This window comes from Mirounga leonina, unplaced genomic scaffold (genome assembly GCF_011800145.1).
Source record: "Mirounga leonina isolate KUSES-001 unplaced genomic scaffold, KU_Mleo_1.0 Mir_201, whole genome shotgun sequence".
NCBI lineage: Eukaryota > Metazoa > Chordata > Mammalia > Carnivora > Phocidae > Mirounga > Mirounga leonina.
The window spans coordinates 24,361,166-24,377,763 of NW_023270504.1; the positions used below are offsets into that span (position 1 = coordinate 24,361,166).

At 44.7% G+C, this 16,598-nt stretch overlaps 1 protein-coding gene across 7 annotated transcripts in view; it reads right to left on the reverse strand.

Annotated features, from left to right (window-relative positions):
• Window positions 1–7,649: 7,649 nt before the first annotated feature.
• Window positions 7,650–16,598, reverse strand: part of PEX5 (peroxisomal biogenesis factor 5) — a 36,284-nt gene continuing 27,335 nt past the window's right edge. For 4 of the 7 annotated variants that reach the window (XM_035028313.1, XM_035028312.1, XM_035028311.1 and 1 more), the window contains exons 8-16: window positions 16,275–16,385; window positions 15,936–16,028; window positions 15,453–15,572; window positions 11,334–11,477; window positions 11,057–11,127; window positions 10,262–10,474; window positions 9,759–9,924; window positions 9,264–9,421; window positions 7,650–9,087 (exon numbers count right to left, since the gene is read on the reverse strand). In XM_035028313.1, coding sequence (XP_034884204.1) covers window positions 8,886–9,087; window positions 9,264–9,421; window positions 9,759–9,924; window positions 10,262–10,474; window positions 11,057–11,127; window positions 11,334–11,477; window positions 15,453–15,572; window positions 15,936–16,028; window positions 16,275–16,385 — 1,278 coding nt within the window. In that variant the 3' untranslated portion in view covers window positions 7,650–8,885. The remainder of the gene's footprint in view (window positions 9,088–9,263; window positions 9,422–9,758; window positions 9,925–10,261; window positions 10,475–11,056; window positions 11,128–11,333; window positions 11,478–15,452; window positions 15,573–15,935; window positions 16,029–16,274; window positions 16,386–16,598) is intronic. The other 3 variants (XM_035028315.1, XM_035028318.1, XM_035028317.1) reach the window with 3 other exon arrangements.

The following is a 16,598-nucleotide window of genomic DNA, read 5'->3' on the forward strand; positions in this document are numbered from 1 at the left end:
ACCCCAGGCACCAGAAAGCAGTGCATCCAGATCCGGTGGCCTCTGCCATGCCACTCGTGGTCAAGGCTATCACTGCTCAGTCATAGTCACTGCGGTTCCCTGCCGCCGTCACTGTCTCTATGGTGCTGCTCTCTTCTGACACAAAGCATCAGGGGCCCCTCACTAATGACTCATAAGCTCTGTTGCCAAGCTGCAGCTTGCAAAGAGCTTTTTCCCACACCACACAGCTGCCGACACCGAGCCCTGCCACTGAAGAGCCTCCGTGCAGGACACACCCCATCGCCTGCAGAGGTCCCTCTCTAGGAGCTGTGTTCTCCCTTCCGTAACGAAAGCAGCTGAGGGGAGCCTGGGTGGCTCAGCTGTTAAGCCTCTGCCTTTGGCTCACGTCATGATCCCAGGGTCCTGGGATCAAGCCCCACATCGGGCTCCCTGCTCCACGGGGAGCTTGCTTCTCCCTCTCCCACTCCCCCTGCTTGTGTTCCCTCTCTCGCTGTGTCTCTCTGTCAAATAAATAAAATCTTTAAAAAAAAAAGCAGCTGAACGAGGTCTCCGGCTCACTCACTCCATGGCTTTGTTCTGAAAGAGAGTGTACCCTTCAGAGTCGCTCCTTAAGGGGCGCCTGGGTGGCTTAGTTGGTTGAGCATCCGACTCTTGATTTCATGATCTCAGGGTTGTGAGATCAAGCTCCGTATCAGGCTCTGCGTTGGGCTCTGTGCTCGGCGTGGAGCCTACTTGGGATTCTCTCTCTCTCTCCCTCTCCCTCTGCCCCTCCCACCCCCACTCGCAATAAATAGATAGATAGATAGATGATAGATAGATAGTACATTTGTTTCCATGATGAGGGGTTGCAAACGAATGAAATGAGAAACACACACAAACACGAAGCTATTGCAGTAATCCAAGAGATACGCTATGCCCCTAAACAAAAATAATAGCAAAAATAAAGAGACCAGAGGAAACTTGTGAGCTATATTGAGGAGGGAGACCCTATGGGACTGAGTAGGTGACTGAAGAAGTATTACAGGACAATAAGGAGTCATCCAGATCCATCATTTTTTTCTCCCATGATGTTGCCAAGAGTATACAATACGAGGAGCAATTTTTAGATGGAAATTCCTGTTCTGAACGTGTTGAGCTTAAGGTAGCTGGGGGACATCCAAATGGAGGAGATAGAACATAAGTGTGCAATGTATGTAAGGCCCAGGATGAGATCTAGGTTAAATTATCATCAACATTTAAATGGTAGTCACAACCAAAGGGGTAGATGAAGCCAACAAAGAATCCTGTAAAGCAAGGAAAGCAGGTAAAGAACATTTAGGGAGCAGACAGACACAGAGATACAAAAAGGAGACCGAAAAGAAGTAGACTCTTAGAAGAGAAAAAAAGCTAAGAGAAACAGGAGAAGATTTAAAAGAGTCATCATCAATGCAGGCCAGTGAGTACAGCCATATAGATTGTGCACTGCACAACACTGGCTAGTGTCATTCACATGGACCACATTAATGGCGCCCCCAAGAGATGCAGTGTCCTGTCTGCACAACCAGGTGTGGCAGAGCTGCCTTAGGATCAAATGCCACAGTTAGGTCAAGTAAGATCAGAAATGTCCATTGGCTTTGACAATGAATGGAAGTCATTGGTGACCTGAGCAAAGCAGTTTCAGTGGTGTGGTGACGGCAGCTAAGAGTACAGAGAGAGACCAACTCCCTGAAGAAGTTTGGTTGTGAGGAAGGAGGAAGACACTAGTGGGGGTGGGTTTGTGGCTAAGAAAGGGTTATTTTGTTTGGTTAATCCATCAGTGGATCAGTTAGATTTTTATTTGGTTTAGGATGGGAAATAGTTGAGCATGATTACTTAATGAAGAGAAAGGGCCAGTAGGAAGGGAGAAATTAAAGATAACAGCTAGATAAGCAATTCTGCCAAGACCGAAAGGTGAAAACCAGAATAAGGATAATCCTTGAAGAGGAAGATGGCAGTTGTTCCCCTGAAATGCAGCAGGGAAGAAGGAAGGACCCAACGGACCCAAATGGAGATAAACTTGTAGGGGGCAGGTGAGAACATTTATACAGTGTTTTCCTGATGACCTTGCAGGATCTCTGCTGAGAGAAAAGAGAGGGAGTTGCCAAGTAGAAAGCTGCCAAGTAAGGTCTCTGAGTACAAAGAGGGAATTTAATAGCTCCTACGCAGAAAGAACAACCTAAAACTCAGTTCAAGGTATTAAAGAAAGTGTCTAGGAGCACCCGGCTGGCTCCATCAGTAGATTGTGCAACTCTTGATCTTGGGATTGTGAGTTCAAGCCCCACATTGGGTGTAGAGATTACTTAGAAATAAAAAAGTCTTGGGCGCCTGGGTGGCGCGGTTGGTTAAGCGACTGCCTTCAGCTCAGGTCATGATCCCAGGGTCCTGGGATCAAGTCCCGCATCGGGCTCCCTGCTCTGCGGGGAGCCTGCTTCTCCCTCTCCCACTCCCCCTGCTTGTGTTCCCTCTCTCGCTGTGTCTCTCTCTGTCAAATAAATAAATAAAATCTTTTTTAAAAAAAAAAAGAAAGAAAGAAAAAAGTCTAAAAAGAAAAGTGTCTAAAGGACACTCATTAGGAAGAGAGACTGTAGTCAAGAAAGCGGAGAGGGGCTCCCTGCTCCTTGGGAGCCTGCTTCTCCCTCTGCCTCTCTCTCTCTGTCTCTCATGAATAAATAAATAAAAAAATCTTAAAAAAAAAAAGAAAGAAAGCGGAGAGTACACCTCACCCAAGGAGATATACAGATGGCAAATAAGCATACGAAAAGGTGTTACACATCATCTGTCATTGGGGAAATGCCAATTAAAACAATGAGATACCACCACACACCTATTACAATGGCCAAAATTTGAGACACTAACAACACCAAATGCCAGTGAGGATGTGGAGAAATAGGAACTCTCACTCACTGCTGGTGGGAATGCAAAACGGTCCGGCCACTATGGAAGTCAGTTTGGAAGTTCCTTACATAAAGGAACACACTCAGGGTGCCCGGGTGGCTCAGTCGGTTCAAGGTCTGCCTTCAGCTCAGATCATGTTCCCAGGGTCCTGGGACTGAGCCCTGCATCAGGCTTCCTGCTCAGTGGGGAGCTTGCTTCTACCTCTCCCTTTGCCCCTCCCCCTGCTTGTGCTCACTTGCTCTCTCTTTCTGTCAAATAAATAAATAAAATCTTTAAAGAAAAAAAAAAAACATACTCTTACCATATGATTCAGCAATCATGCTACTTGGTATTTACCCAAAGGACATGAAAACTTTTGTCCAAACAAAACCCTGCACATGAATGTTTATAGCAGCTTTATTCGTAATTGCCAAAACTTGGGAGCAACCAAGATGCCCTTCAGTAGTGAATGGATAAACAAACTGAGATACATCCAGACAGTGGAATATTATTCAGCGCTTAAAAAAAAAAAAATGACCTTGGGGCACCTGGGTGGCTCAGTCGTTGAGCGTCTGCCTTCAGCTCAGGTCATGATCCCAGGGTCCTGGGATCGAGCCCCACATTGGGCTCCCTCCTCGGGGGGAGGCCTGCTTCTCCCTCTCCCGCTCCCCCTGCTTGTGTTCCCTCTCTCGCTGTCTTTCTGTCAAATAAAAGAAATTAAAAAAATAAAAAAATAAAAATAAAAATAAATTTTAAAAATGACCTTATCAAGCCATGAAAAGAGATGGAGGAAACTTAAATGCATATTGCTAAGTGAAAGAAGCCAATCTGAAAAGGCTGCATATGGTATGATTCCAACTCTATGACATTCTGGAAAAGGCAAAATTATGGAGACAATGAAAAGGTCAGACTTGGGGGTGGAGGAGACATAAATGAGCAGAGCACAGAGGATTTTTAGGGCAGTGAAAATACTCTGTGTGATACAACAATGATGGATATAGTCATTATGCATTTATCTAAACCCATAGCCTGCATAACACCAAGAGTGAACCCCTAAGGTAAACTATGGACTTTGGATGATTATGGTGTGTCAACATAGGTTCATCCTTGGTAAAAAAAAGAAAAGAAAGTCCCACTCTGGTGGGTGATGCTGTGAACGGGGAGGCCATGCCTGTGGGGGAGCAGAAGGCATGTGGGAAATCTCTGCACCTTTCTATCAATTTCGTTGTAAATCTAAAACTGCTCTAAAATTTTTTAAATTTAATTTAAATTAACAATTAAAAGTAATTTTTTTAATTAAAAAAAAAAGACAAAATACAGAGGAGCCTCAAGGAGGACCCGTGCAAGCTCCAGTTAGAGAAGAGGGTGCCTGGTGTGCTTCCCTGCTTGTCTGCTTTGTTGATAGGATTGTGGAGTCAGCGACAAGGTTCTGAGGCCATTAACTCAATTTCCCTCACTCACCAAGAAGGCTTTTTTTTTTTTATCATCTGAAAACATTTTTTTTATTATGTTATGTTAATCACCATACATTACATCATTAGTTTTTGATGTAGTGTTCTATGATTCATTGTTTGCATATAACACCCAGTGCTCCTGCAGAGCGTGCCCTCCTTAACACCCATCACCAGGCTAACCCATCCTCCCACCCACCCCCAAGAAGGCTTTTAATCATTCAGCTCCCATCAGTTTACCTATGGGGGGAGAATGCCCTGGTCTTACTGAAATGAACACACAGATCATCTGCCAGTTACACTTCCTCCTGGAAAAAGAAACACTTGGGTTAAAAGTTAAATTGTTTCTTTAAAGTTGCAGACCTCCAAGTCATTTTTTTGTTTTTGTGTTTTAGCAAGGTCGCCCTTAACAGATTTGTATCCTACAGAGCAAACAGCCTGGTAATCAATCAGCGCCTCTCCACACCCTTTATTTACATTCTCCCTTTAGGCCAACCTGCCCAGTCCCAGGGCTTCAAATGCCATCTCTATAAACGAGACTCAAATTTAGGCATCTATCCCCGACTTCTCCCCCTGAGACTTATATATCCACCTTATCTACTTGATACCTATTTTTTGAGATCTCAACCTCCAATCTAATGTGTTCAGTATAGAGCTTCATACTTGCTTTCCCAAACCTGCTCTGCCCACTGTTTCCCCTTCTCAGTTAAGGGCATCACTGTTCTTGCAATTGCTCACGCCAAAAACCTAGGAGTCATCCTTCATCTCTTTCCCTCACCCTCTACATCCATCCAATCCAGCGGCAAGTCTTACAGTTGTACCTACAAAATATATACTCAGTTTGTGCAACTTCCTCCATCTACATGCTATCCATCCATCCCTCCCCTGCACTCCATCTCCACCCTAGACTAAGCCACCAACATCTCTCAGTGGGCTTCCTGCCCAACTGGTCTGCCTGCTTCAGCTCCAACCCACCCCAGCCTGCTACCCCATCATCCATTCTTTACCCTGCAGCTGGAATGGTCTTTTAACACGTAATCACATCACATCACTTTTCTGTTTAAACTCTGCAGTGATTTCCTGGGGAACTTAGAATAAAATTCAGACTCTTCACCATAATCGAAAAGAGCGTTCCTGCCAGCCTCCTGACCACCCCTCTACCCACTGCCCTACTACTGCTCCTCTCCTCTACACTGCAGCCTTCTTCCTGTTAGGGTGCACAGACAGCTCTTTTACCCTCAGATCACAGGCTTCATATTTGCCCCCGGGACCCGGGCCAGGATTCCACCTGAACCTCCGTGGCGCTGGCTCCTCCCAGACACTGAGCTCACCTCATGAGAAAGGCCTTTCCGGACCGCACAGTGTTGCCTCGCAAGCCCTCCCCTTTACTCTCTAGTGCAATGTGCCATTTTGATTTCTTCATAATACGTAAACTAACTGGCATTTCCTTTTTTTTTTTTTTAAGATTTTATTTATTTACTTGACAGAGAGAGAGAGACAGTGAGAGAGGGAACACAAGCAGGGGGGAGTGGGAGAGGGTGAAGCAGGCCTCCCGAGGAGCAGGGAGCCTGATGCGGGGCTCGATCCCAGGACCCTGGGATCATGACCTGAGCCAAAGGCAGACGCTTAACGACTGAGGCACCCAGGCGCCCCGGCATTTTCTTTTTAACTTGTATATTCTGTCTCTCAGTCAACTCATATGTAAACCATGAGAACAGGGACCTTGTCTGCCTTGAGAATGGTATCCCTGGTGCCCAACAGCACCTGGCACATGATAGGGGCTCAATAACCATCAGCTGGATTTGATTTGGGTTCAAGAGCTGCCTAGCCCTGGCCATGCAAGAAAAGCATCCTCTTGGACAACTTCATGCCACCAAAGGCAGGCAAAGCAGGTAAACCTGGAGACTTCAGTGAAACCAGAAGTTAGCTCGACTCTCAAGCCATTGTAGAAATTGCTGCCTCAGCCTGCCTCACCCACAGCCAGGCCTGTGGCTTTGCCTGTCTGCCCTTCAGAACCTAGGACACAGCTGTCCCAAGATCACCCAGGTGGCAACAACAGATGCCCCTCTCTTCGCCCCCATGGTGGTTTTTTTTTTTTTTTTTTGAAGATTTTATTTATTTATTTGACAGAGACCAGTGAGAGAGGGAACACAAGCAAGGGGAGTAGGAGAGGGAGAAGCAGGCTTCCCGAGGAGCAGGGAGCCCGATGCGGGGCTCGATCCCAGGACCCTGGGATCATGACCTGAGCGGAAGGCAGACGCTTAACGACTGAGCCACCCAGGCGCCCCCGCCCCCATGGTGTTTTGTTGGGTTTTTCTATGAAACTATTACCCATGCACTAAGAAAAATTGAAAATTACAGAGAAATATAACAAAGCAGGAGAAAAAAATCACTCATGATCACACTTTTAGCATACTGGGGTATTTCCCTAGTCTCTTTTCATTGCATGTTTTTCTTGAGACAACCTGTAAATAGTTTGCCAACCTTTTCTTTCTCATTGTTAGCATTTATTGTCATTAAAAATTGTCCTATAAATGGAATAGCTAAATATTTCACTATCTGGATAATTTACTAATTCCCTTTTAGACATTTTTTTTAATTCAATTCTAACATGGCCATGGACATTTATCTCCAAATATAAGTACTTGTTTATATTTTAAAATTTTTCCCCAGGATAGGGGCACCTGGTGGCTCAGTGGGCTAAGCATCCAACTCTTGGTTTCGGCTCAGGTCATGATCTCAGGGTTATGAGATCAAGCCCCACGTCAGACTCCATGCTGAGCGTGGAGCCTGCTTACGATTCTCTCTCCCTCTCCCTCCGCCCCTCCCTCCTGCTTGCACTCTCTCTCTAAAAAAAAAAAATTCCCCGGGATCAATACCCATCTTTATATGACTCTTGATACGGTTCCTAATAAAACCAGGGAGAGCCAGATGAAAACTTTTAGAAAGCACAAGCATTGGAAAAACTACCGTAATTCAGAATGAAAACAATACCAATTATATCACACACCATTATTTCCCTTTATAGTATTATCACAAGTATGAAAAATACATGATTTTGACCAGTGGTCTCTCCTGCTAAACTTTTAAGTTCCAAGAACACAGGGACCTTGTCCATCTTATTCACAGTCCCAGGCATATATTAGGTGCTCAATGTTACTGGATGGATGGATGGGTAATCAATATACCAAATGTGAGAAATGAAGAGAGAAGAGGAAAACCGTTAAATACCAATCCTCCAAACACCAACCCACCTCCTACACCCCAACTTCACACCTGACAGAACTCACACCCATGTCAGTTCCATTGATTCTTCATACAAACTTTATTCATACAGTTTTATTTTTAAATCATTTACACATATTCATACAAAGAAAAATAAATTTCAGGATGGAACCTTGGGACCATGGTAGTTTAAAAAAAATTTCTCTGATCATTAGCTACTGAAGACAAGGCAAGAGGCTTAGCAGTCATTTCTGGGGGTTGGTGTATCTCCCCATGCACGGGACAGTTGAGAAGAATCCAAGCTGCTCCCTCAATCTTCACTTTGTGGAGGTAATATGGGGGAAGGGGATTTTTCAATGCTTTCCCCTAGAAACATTTCAAGAAGTACAACAAAAGGCTTATGGTAACACTGAACTGCCTCTTTGCTAGGAATTTGGCAAGACTGTCATTTCTGAACCAACTTTCTAGAAGAGTTAACTCAATTCCTACTCGCAGGCCTTTCTAAGAGGAGGGCTGGCTGCACTCACCACACCCCCAGCCCACCTGCTCTGTCCTCCCACCAAAGGCCCCAAAACAGAGCCCTTAATCTGACCCTATCTAGTCCCTTCTAGGTTCATTCCACAAATATGCCATCCTCCTACCCCCCACACAAGCACTCTGTACAACTGACCCCAGCAACTCCTAAGGACCCCTCAATAATGATGCCAGCAATAGCGCATGCAGCATTGTACCCAAAGACTCTGAGCTACAACCAGGATGGGTCCAGGAGCAAGAGAACTATGAGGACCCCTATCAAAACTCAGCTCTGCTGAGCCAAAGCAACATTTCAACCCAACAGGCCAACTCCTAACATCCCATCCCAGACACAGTCATCACAGAGGTGCACGTTAGAAGAACCTGCCACACACAATGCCCAAGAAAGCTGTACTATCATCAGTTCCCAGTAAGTGGGAGAGGGACAGACATTACAAATGTGGTAGACCCTATCAGAAATGGCAGCTGATGACAACAGTTACCCTATATCTTTGGGTCCTACCCAAAAAGCAGCACCAAGAAAGGGCATGATGAGCAGAGAGATCTGTAGCTGGCTGTCCAACCCTTGAATTACCAAGGGACTCAGAGACAACACAGCTCATTTTCCTACAGTGATGTAGGAAGAACACAGACCACCCACCCCTATGTTGAGGCAGCTCCTGAGAGGCCATGCTGCTTGTGATCATCAGCCCACCCCCTTAGTAGGCCCATTTGGGGAGAGGGAGTCACATCCAGAGCAGGGACCCCTCCAAGCAGACACTCACAGGGCAGCCCATCCCACTGTCACTGGGGCAGGCCAAACATAGCTAGGAGGGTGGGCAGATCCCGGGCATCGGCTGCCCCATAGGCATCACTCTGGCCTAACATGGACAATGCCAAACGCAGGGTGCTCCAGATATTCTCCGACATGGCGCCCCCTTCACCCCGAGGGCCCCGGCTTTTCCTCTGCATGTTCAGGGCCTCCAAAAAGTGCTCCACAGCCTCCCTGTTGGGAAGAAGAATGAGAGCTGGTGAGCAGAACATTACTGGAAGGAGGCAGGTCAGCTGGCATGGGGAGATAGCTGGGGCCAGTTAGTCAAAGAGAGGATCAGAGAATGAGGAGCTAGGGTCAAAGGCAGGGAGAAAGAGTTCATTCGTTAATTACTCAATAGACGCTCTCACCGGTGAGCTCCGAGATTGATGCAGCTGATGCCCAAGTTATAGCGGGACCGTATATAGCCAGGCTGTAGCTCGAGGGCCCGACGGTACGCAGCTACTGCTTCTTCACTCTGGTTTCCGTTGGCCAGGGTGGCCCCTAGCTTATTCCACAGCAAATAGTCCTGGAACAGAGATGAAGAAGGGTTAGAGACAAGAGCCAGGCTCCGATCCAATTCCACCCATTCCTCCCCGGGTCACCACTCTGTTGAGCTAATACATGTTACTATCCCTTCCTTTCTCCTCAGCTGTTCATTGCGTGACACAGTGTAACTGCTCTCGTGTCATGCAGACTCCCCGCCGTCCAGTCCAGGTGACCCTGTACTCCCAGCCTTCTTTGCCCAATTCTCCCAAGGCAATCAGTATATGGAACGGAAGCTCCCAGGACCCCGAAGGTCCCAACAAATGATCCTTCAATAAGATGCAATCACGTCCTATTTCTGTTCCTCCCCTGAGGCTCACATTGGGACGAACGCTGAGGGCAGCTGTGAAACAGTCCACCGCCTTGTCATACTCCCCGCTCAGGTTGAAAAGGACTCCCAAGCCACACTGCACATCCGGGTCAATGGATGTGGGGTCCAGGCGTACAGCAGCCAGGAAGAGCTCTTTCACTTCAAGAAATAGGGAGCTGCATAAATAGGAAAGAAAAAACATGCAAAAATAGGTGGATGGATGTGTCTGTATTCCTACCCTTCCAAAACAAATCCTTAATTAGTCACTCATATCCCCAAGATTCATCAATCTATCAGTCATCCTCCTACTCTCAAATTTCACTTTAGAAACGTGTTTTTTCTATTTCATCCCAGCACTGCACCATAGAATGCAGACCTCCTTCACATGCATCCTGGGTTTCCCATCCCACTCTGAGGTCCTTGAGTCTCAATCCATCCAAGCTTCCAAAATCAAGGCCCTCCGCCTACTGGAACTCAGGTTACCATCTATCATCCCAGGAATCCTTCACTCACTCGGACAACAGAGACCCCAGGATGCGTTTGCTGGGGCCCTGTCCTGGCCCCCCAGCCCCTTCTTCACCGCGCGCGACCAGATGGGCATAGGCCGGTGTGTAGCGCAGCCAGTCTCGCAGGGTTTCACAGGCCTGTCGCTGCAGGGACTCATTGGTGAAGCTCACAGCCAGCGCCATCAGTGCCGTCCGGTTATCAGGCTTTAGCTCCAGACACCTGTTTGGACAGAGGTGGGCAGAGCTGGTATGGAATGCAGAGTCACAACGGCCTCACCTGTCAAATCCCTCAGATTAAAGATACAGAGGAATCCTCTACATGGAAGTTATTGAAAAAAATTACAGATATGAGAAGGGGAATGTTTTAGCAGCCAAGGAATCAGTGAGGGTCCCACATATAAAATTAAAAGCTGATGAGGAATGGAACCAGATATCTCCAATTCACTCCAAACCTTAAGAGCTTCACCACAAGAAAACACTCTTGCTAGTGATCAGAAAGAAGACAAGGATCTGGGTTTAGAATCCTATCATTCTAAAGGCTATTTAGAGGGGCGCCTGGGTGGCTCAGTCGTTAAGTGTCTGCCTTTGGCTCGGGTCGTGATCCCAGGGTCCTGGGATCGAGCCCCGCATCGGGCTCCCTGCTCCGTGGGAGGTCTGCTTCTCCCTCTCCCACTCCCCCTGCTTGTGTTCCCTCTCTCGCTGAGTCTCTCTCTGTCAAATGGATAAATAAAATCTTAAAAAAAAAAAAAAAGGCTATTTAGAGAGCCCGGGAACCACCTCACCCCACCTTTCATGTACTCACTTCCGCAGTGCACTGATGGCTAATAGTTCTTGTTCATTCTCTGCTTGGGTGGTACCCAGATACTGCCAAGCCTAGAGAGAAGGTGTCAGATTCCATTACTCCTGCCTTCACCTTTCCAACCTCCCTTCCTCTGGCTTCTTCCACTCACCATCTCACTCTTACTCCCCCACCCCAGGCCATCACCCAGGCCCTAATCTATCTGCACTACTCTGTGGGGCTTCCCTCAAAACTGATGGAAGCCGTCTCTAATATGAAGTCAGAGTAATGAGTCACTCACTTCCATGTGCTTAGGATCCTGCTGCACAGCTGCCTCAAAGAGCAGCACAGCATTTGGCAGGTCCCCCTCCTGAAGTCGCCGGAGCCCCTCCTCATAAGGCTGGGGGTGGTCACGCAGGGGGTTCTCCTCCTCAAACTGGTACCCCTAGAAGGAAAGGAAGCCAAGTGAAAACCTGTCTAAGAAAGAGCCATCACAGTCAAAGCAGCAGGAATGGGAGATGACAACCAAGACAGAGGTGGAGAAGTTGAAGACCTCCAAAAAGGTATCTGAATTAAACGCTGGCAAGTTTTCCATATTAGAAAGGAGATCATCTATGACTACAGTAAATCCATTCAGTATCATGCTCATGCTGCTATCTCCTGAAAAGCTAAGCAAGTCTACAAACTCTGATCCATGCTGAGAATAAGCTAATTTTAGGAAGTCCTTAAAGGCCTGTATTTCCACATCCTTGATTCTCACCACTGGACGGAACACATTTCTTACAGGATCTGCTTAAGATAAGCAGATCTTATGAGATCTTATCTTATGAGATAAGCTCTCCTTAGCTATTCAAAGGGCACTTATTTTTCTACAACAGTGTGAAAATGAATAATGGAAATGCCATTTGGAGTCAGAGGCCCTACCACTCAGATGCCACTCTTACCTAGCTCACAGAATCATTGTGTGCATTGACTGGATAACATGTGTTGAAGCACTTTGAAAATCTTAGTTGTTCCCTAATTGCACTCTTAAAAGTTACTAATATTAATCTCTATCTGATAGTAAATGAAAGCTAGATCCCAAAATCCTGATGGCAGAATATGTTTCAGAAAAACACCATTCTCTTCTCGCTGAGGATTTCTCATTTAAGGAAAGAATTATGATGCTACGTGCAAAGCTTTGCCTACTGCTATTTCATGTTAGGCAAAGAGGTAATAAGGTAAAATGGGAGTCACTAGGACAAGCAAATAAAATGTTCTTTTTGGGGAGTAAATGGTTACCAACACAAACAATATACCAGAATGAAAACAAGATGCAAAATACCAGGCAGAGCCCTTCTAAATAGAGCTAAGGACACATAAGAATGAAACCACACATAATACAGACATGAGCGAGGCCCTTTTTCATTATTACTGTGGACCTGCTAAAAAACTGGAAACACTTAAATCTAAACAGCCAAGTTCTAAACCATGATAAGTCATCAGATATAAATTATCTGTGATGAACAGAAATTAGATAATTACAATGGAAGTCTAAAAAGCAAGACATATAATAGGAGATGGATTAAAAATAAATGTATTAAAAGTATATTCATGTTGAGAATAGGTAAGGTGCCTGGGATATCTCTGTACAATATGAAAACTTAGAAGATAGAAAATGACCCTAGACCAGGAATCAGCAAGCCTTTTCTGTAAAGGGCCAGATAATAAATAAATAAATATTTTGTCACAACTACTCACCTCCACCTTTGGAGAGAGAAAGGAACCACAGATAGGTAAGCAAATAAGTATGACTGTGTTCCAATAAAACTTTATTTATGGACACTGAAACTTGAATTTTATATAATTTGCACATGTCACAGTACTTTTCTCTTTTTTTCAACCATTTAAAAATGTTAAAACCACTATCAGTTCACAGGCCAGGCAAAAACAGGTGGCAGGCCAGATTTACCTGCGGGCCATAGTTTGCTGACCCCTACCCTAGATTATCAGTTTCCAGGAAATAAATCCCCCTGCATTCAATCTCAACTACTATCTATTATCAATCCATGTTTTAAGCCACCCTGTAGGAAAGAGAGATCACTGTCATCCGTAACACAATTTCCTAATGAAATTAATTCCTGCTTCTCAGAGCTACTGAGAGCATCAAATGAGAATATTCACCCAAGTCTTATTACCAAAAAGCATAAAATACTCTTCATAAAATGGGTATTATCCTGAAAAGACAATGTAACACATCAAGGCCATCAGGTTGCAATCACAATGTTCTCTAAGTGCCCTCTCGTCTGTGCTGTCTAGCCTCCTTGCTGTTTTATCAATTGCTGATCAGAGAGGAATTTTTCACAATCAGAGTACCTGCAGAAATAGGAACAAGAATATGCTGGAGGAAGCTTCAACAGCCCACCAAAGAATGGGGCACGAGCTTATGATCGCTGTTGCAACCTAAAAAGTCTCATCTGAGCCGGTCATTAGGTCTGATCCACTGTCTGGTCTACTCCAAAATCTCACAGGATCACACAGCAAAAACAGGATCACTACTAAGAGTCTGCCCATCACAGAAACTTCTCCTTTATGCTAAAAGGATACACTATCTGCTTGAGCTACACATGTTAAGTTGTCTTGAAAATTTAAGGACCATCCAGTAAAAAATAGCGTTTTCAGAGACCCATGAATTTATAGGACAATCAGGGTCAGATTCACATTTAAAAACAAAAAAAGCACTATTGACATATAATTCAGTAATAGTTAGCACAAAGCCAGATAAAATCTGTATTGTTCATTATTAGTGAGCAACAAAGTATAGCACATTTCTGTGGAACATTAATACAAATATTTCTAGTTCTAAATCTGCAATATCTCAAGGTATCAATGAGATCAAATAGGGTTCAAGAATCTAAAAACATTAAGTTTTGAATTAAAAACTTTATTCAAGGGAGATGAACCATGAGAAACAAACTGAGGGTTCTAGAGGGGAAGGGGTTGGGGGGATGGGTTATCCTGGTGTTGGGTATTAAAGAGGGCATGTATTGCATGGAGCACTGGGTGTTATACACAAATTATGAATCATGGAACACTACATCAAAAACTAACGATGTAATGTATGGTGATTAACATAATAAAATAAAATTTAAAAAAAACTTTATTCAAAAAAATTTTATTCCACCTAGCAAGTCATTAACATAAGAGTAAAAAATGCTACTCATATAAAATCAGTGCTATGTCTATATTTATCAAAAGCACAGAAATTTTCATCTAAAATTTATAATTTGCCATTTGTAAGTTGATAGAACCTATGCAACTTACCAAATTGCTAATACAAATTAATAAATGTATTATCTCCAGGTATTTCCTTGAGTTCTTCCTCCTCAGAATTCTACAGAAGAAACTCTTATTATGGCAAAACACAGGGCAGGATCAAGTAAGCTGTTTTCTATTACATGTAATAGGATAACTCATAAAAAATCAGATTGTAATAGTAAACAAAATCCTATTTTTCCCAGTACTAAGTTTTTCATTGGCTTTCAAATGCTAGACTTTTTCAAAGTTTTCTTGAATTTTACTCTTCCTTATCTTTGCACACACAGCTCCCTGATGTCAAGATCTACCTCCAGCATCCTGCTTTACATCTCAGGTGCTGGTTTTAGCCCCAGAAACCTTTCCCAACCAGATCTGAGCTGAGAAGAGGTATCACTACTCACCTCCCCAATTCCTGTTTTGCTTCTTTCAAAACCCAACAATTCTCTCCCTTCCACCTGATGCTTCAACTCAGAAGCTCAATTATTAACCACATCCCTAAATACCCTACAACTTCCAAGTAGATTTTTTTCTACAGTGATACCTCTGAAATAGCATATGCTTCAAAGTCTATGCTATATACAAAATTAGATCATCTTTGACCAATGACTATTGGGAAATTTTCCTAACACTTTAATGTAATTCTTTGCAAACACCCTAAATTGGCACAAGTGGTCAGTACTTAGAGAAACAGATCCAAATTTAAAATAAATTTGTGAGTTAAAAAAGGTAAATAGATATTAAGATATGGAGACAGAGAGATAGTCTACCAATTACCACTCTCTAGGAGTTACCGATCTCAAAAATGTTCTCAAATCAACCTCCAAAGCAGAGCTCCTTCATCTGTGTTCTGAATGCATCATGTGCAAATCTATGTCACAGGTATTATGTCACCATCTTATCGTTATTTGACAAGGACAGTCTATTATTATTAATCTGCATGTCCTAAGAATAAGGCATACCTTCAATTACTGAAGAACAGTGGGATAAGGGAATGATTCAGACTTTCTTTCATAGAAAGGGGCTCAAAGAAGTCATTACTTGAAAGTAAGTACCCTTCAAATTCAGGATTAGAGGAGAAACAACAAAACAAGGAAACCCTGCCATCTGAGAACTGGGTTCTTACCTTATCGTAGGAAGCAGACGTGAGGTCATCATAGTCAGAAAGCCAGGGGTGAGCCTCAGCGTCCCGTTTCGCCATCTCCTCCAACTCTGCCTGCAACTTGTCCCAGAAATCGACATCAGACTGTAAGGAAGGGAAGGCAGGTAGAAAAAGGAGATCCATCATGACCGCCCCACCCCACCCTCAGCGCCACTCAGATGGACCCCTTAAGGCAGTAAATCTTAAATTTCAAAGGGTCCAAGAGCCCCTGAAGAGCTTTTTTTAAATGCAGATTCCTAGATCCTACCCCCAGATTCTGATTCTGCAGTGGAAGGTGATGTCCTGGGATTTGCATTTTTGGTAGTTACCCATCCTACCCCCAGCAGTTCTGACACAGAGGGTCCAGGAACACTATGGCATACAATGTTCATCATCTGTGATGTTCCAACACCAACTCTCCAATGGAGTGTGTTCCCTTGAGGTGTCTCCTGTGCTACCTGCTCTCACCTCTATAGCTGACTTGGCTCGTTCAAACTCCATATCAAGGGCAGCTGTGTTTCCTGGTCTTGTGAACTGGTCAACCCAGGCCTCTGATGTACCCTGTGACAAAGAGGGATGGTCATACCACCGCCAACTTTCTACTGACTGAACACCCACTAAACACCAGCAACCTGGACACTTCTGAGAACAGTCTCAGAATCTCTTTCCCACCCACTCAGGACCTGGATGCTACCAAGACAAGCTGGCAATAAAATCCCTTCCCCATCTGGGACCACTGAACACTGAACCCAAGGCCTGGGGCACCAGCCAGCTCTGAAGTGGGACTGGGAAGTGACAATGTCCTACCTGCTGCTGTATAAACTCTGCTGCCCACTGTTCTGCCTGAGCTCGGCCCGACCCTGCACCGGACTCCAGGGACACCTGCCCCTCGCCAATCTGCCGCACGAATTTCAGGAACTGGGGCACAGAGACACACATAGGCCACTTGGGAGAGGACTTCCAGGTGTGCACTCTCAACCATGCCCAAGAGAAGCCTGCACTTACCCCTCCCCCTGACCATCTCTAGCTGCAGACAAGATTTGCTAAAGACCCTGAAAAACGTCGAGAGCAAAAAGAAAGGGATTTCTGGCCTTAAAGATTTGAGAAGACACAGAAAAGCGAAAGGGTTAG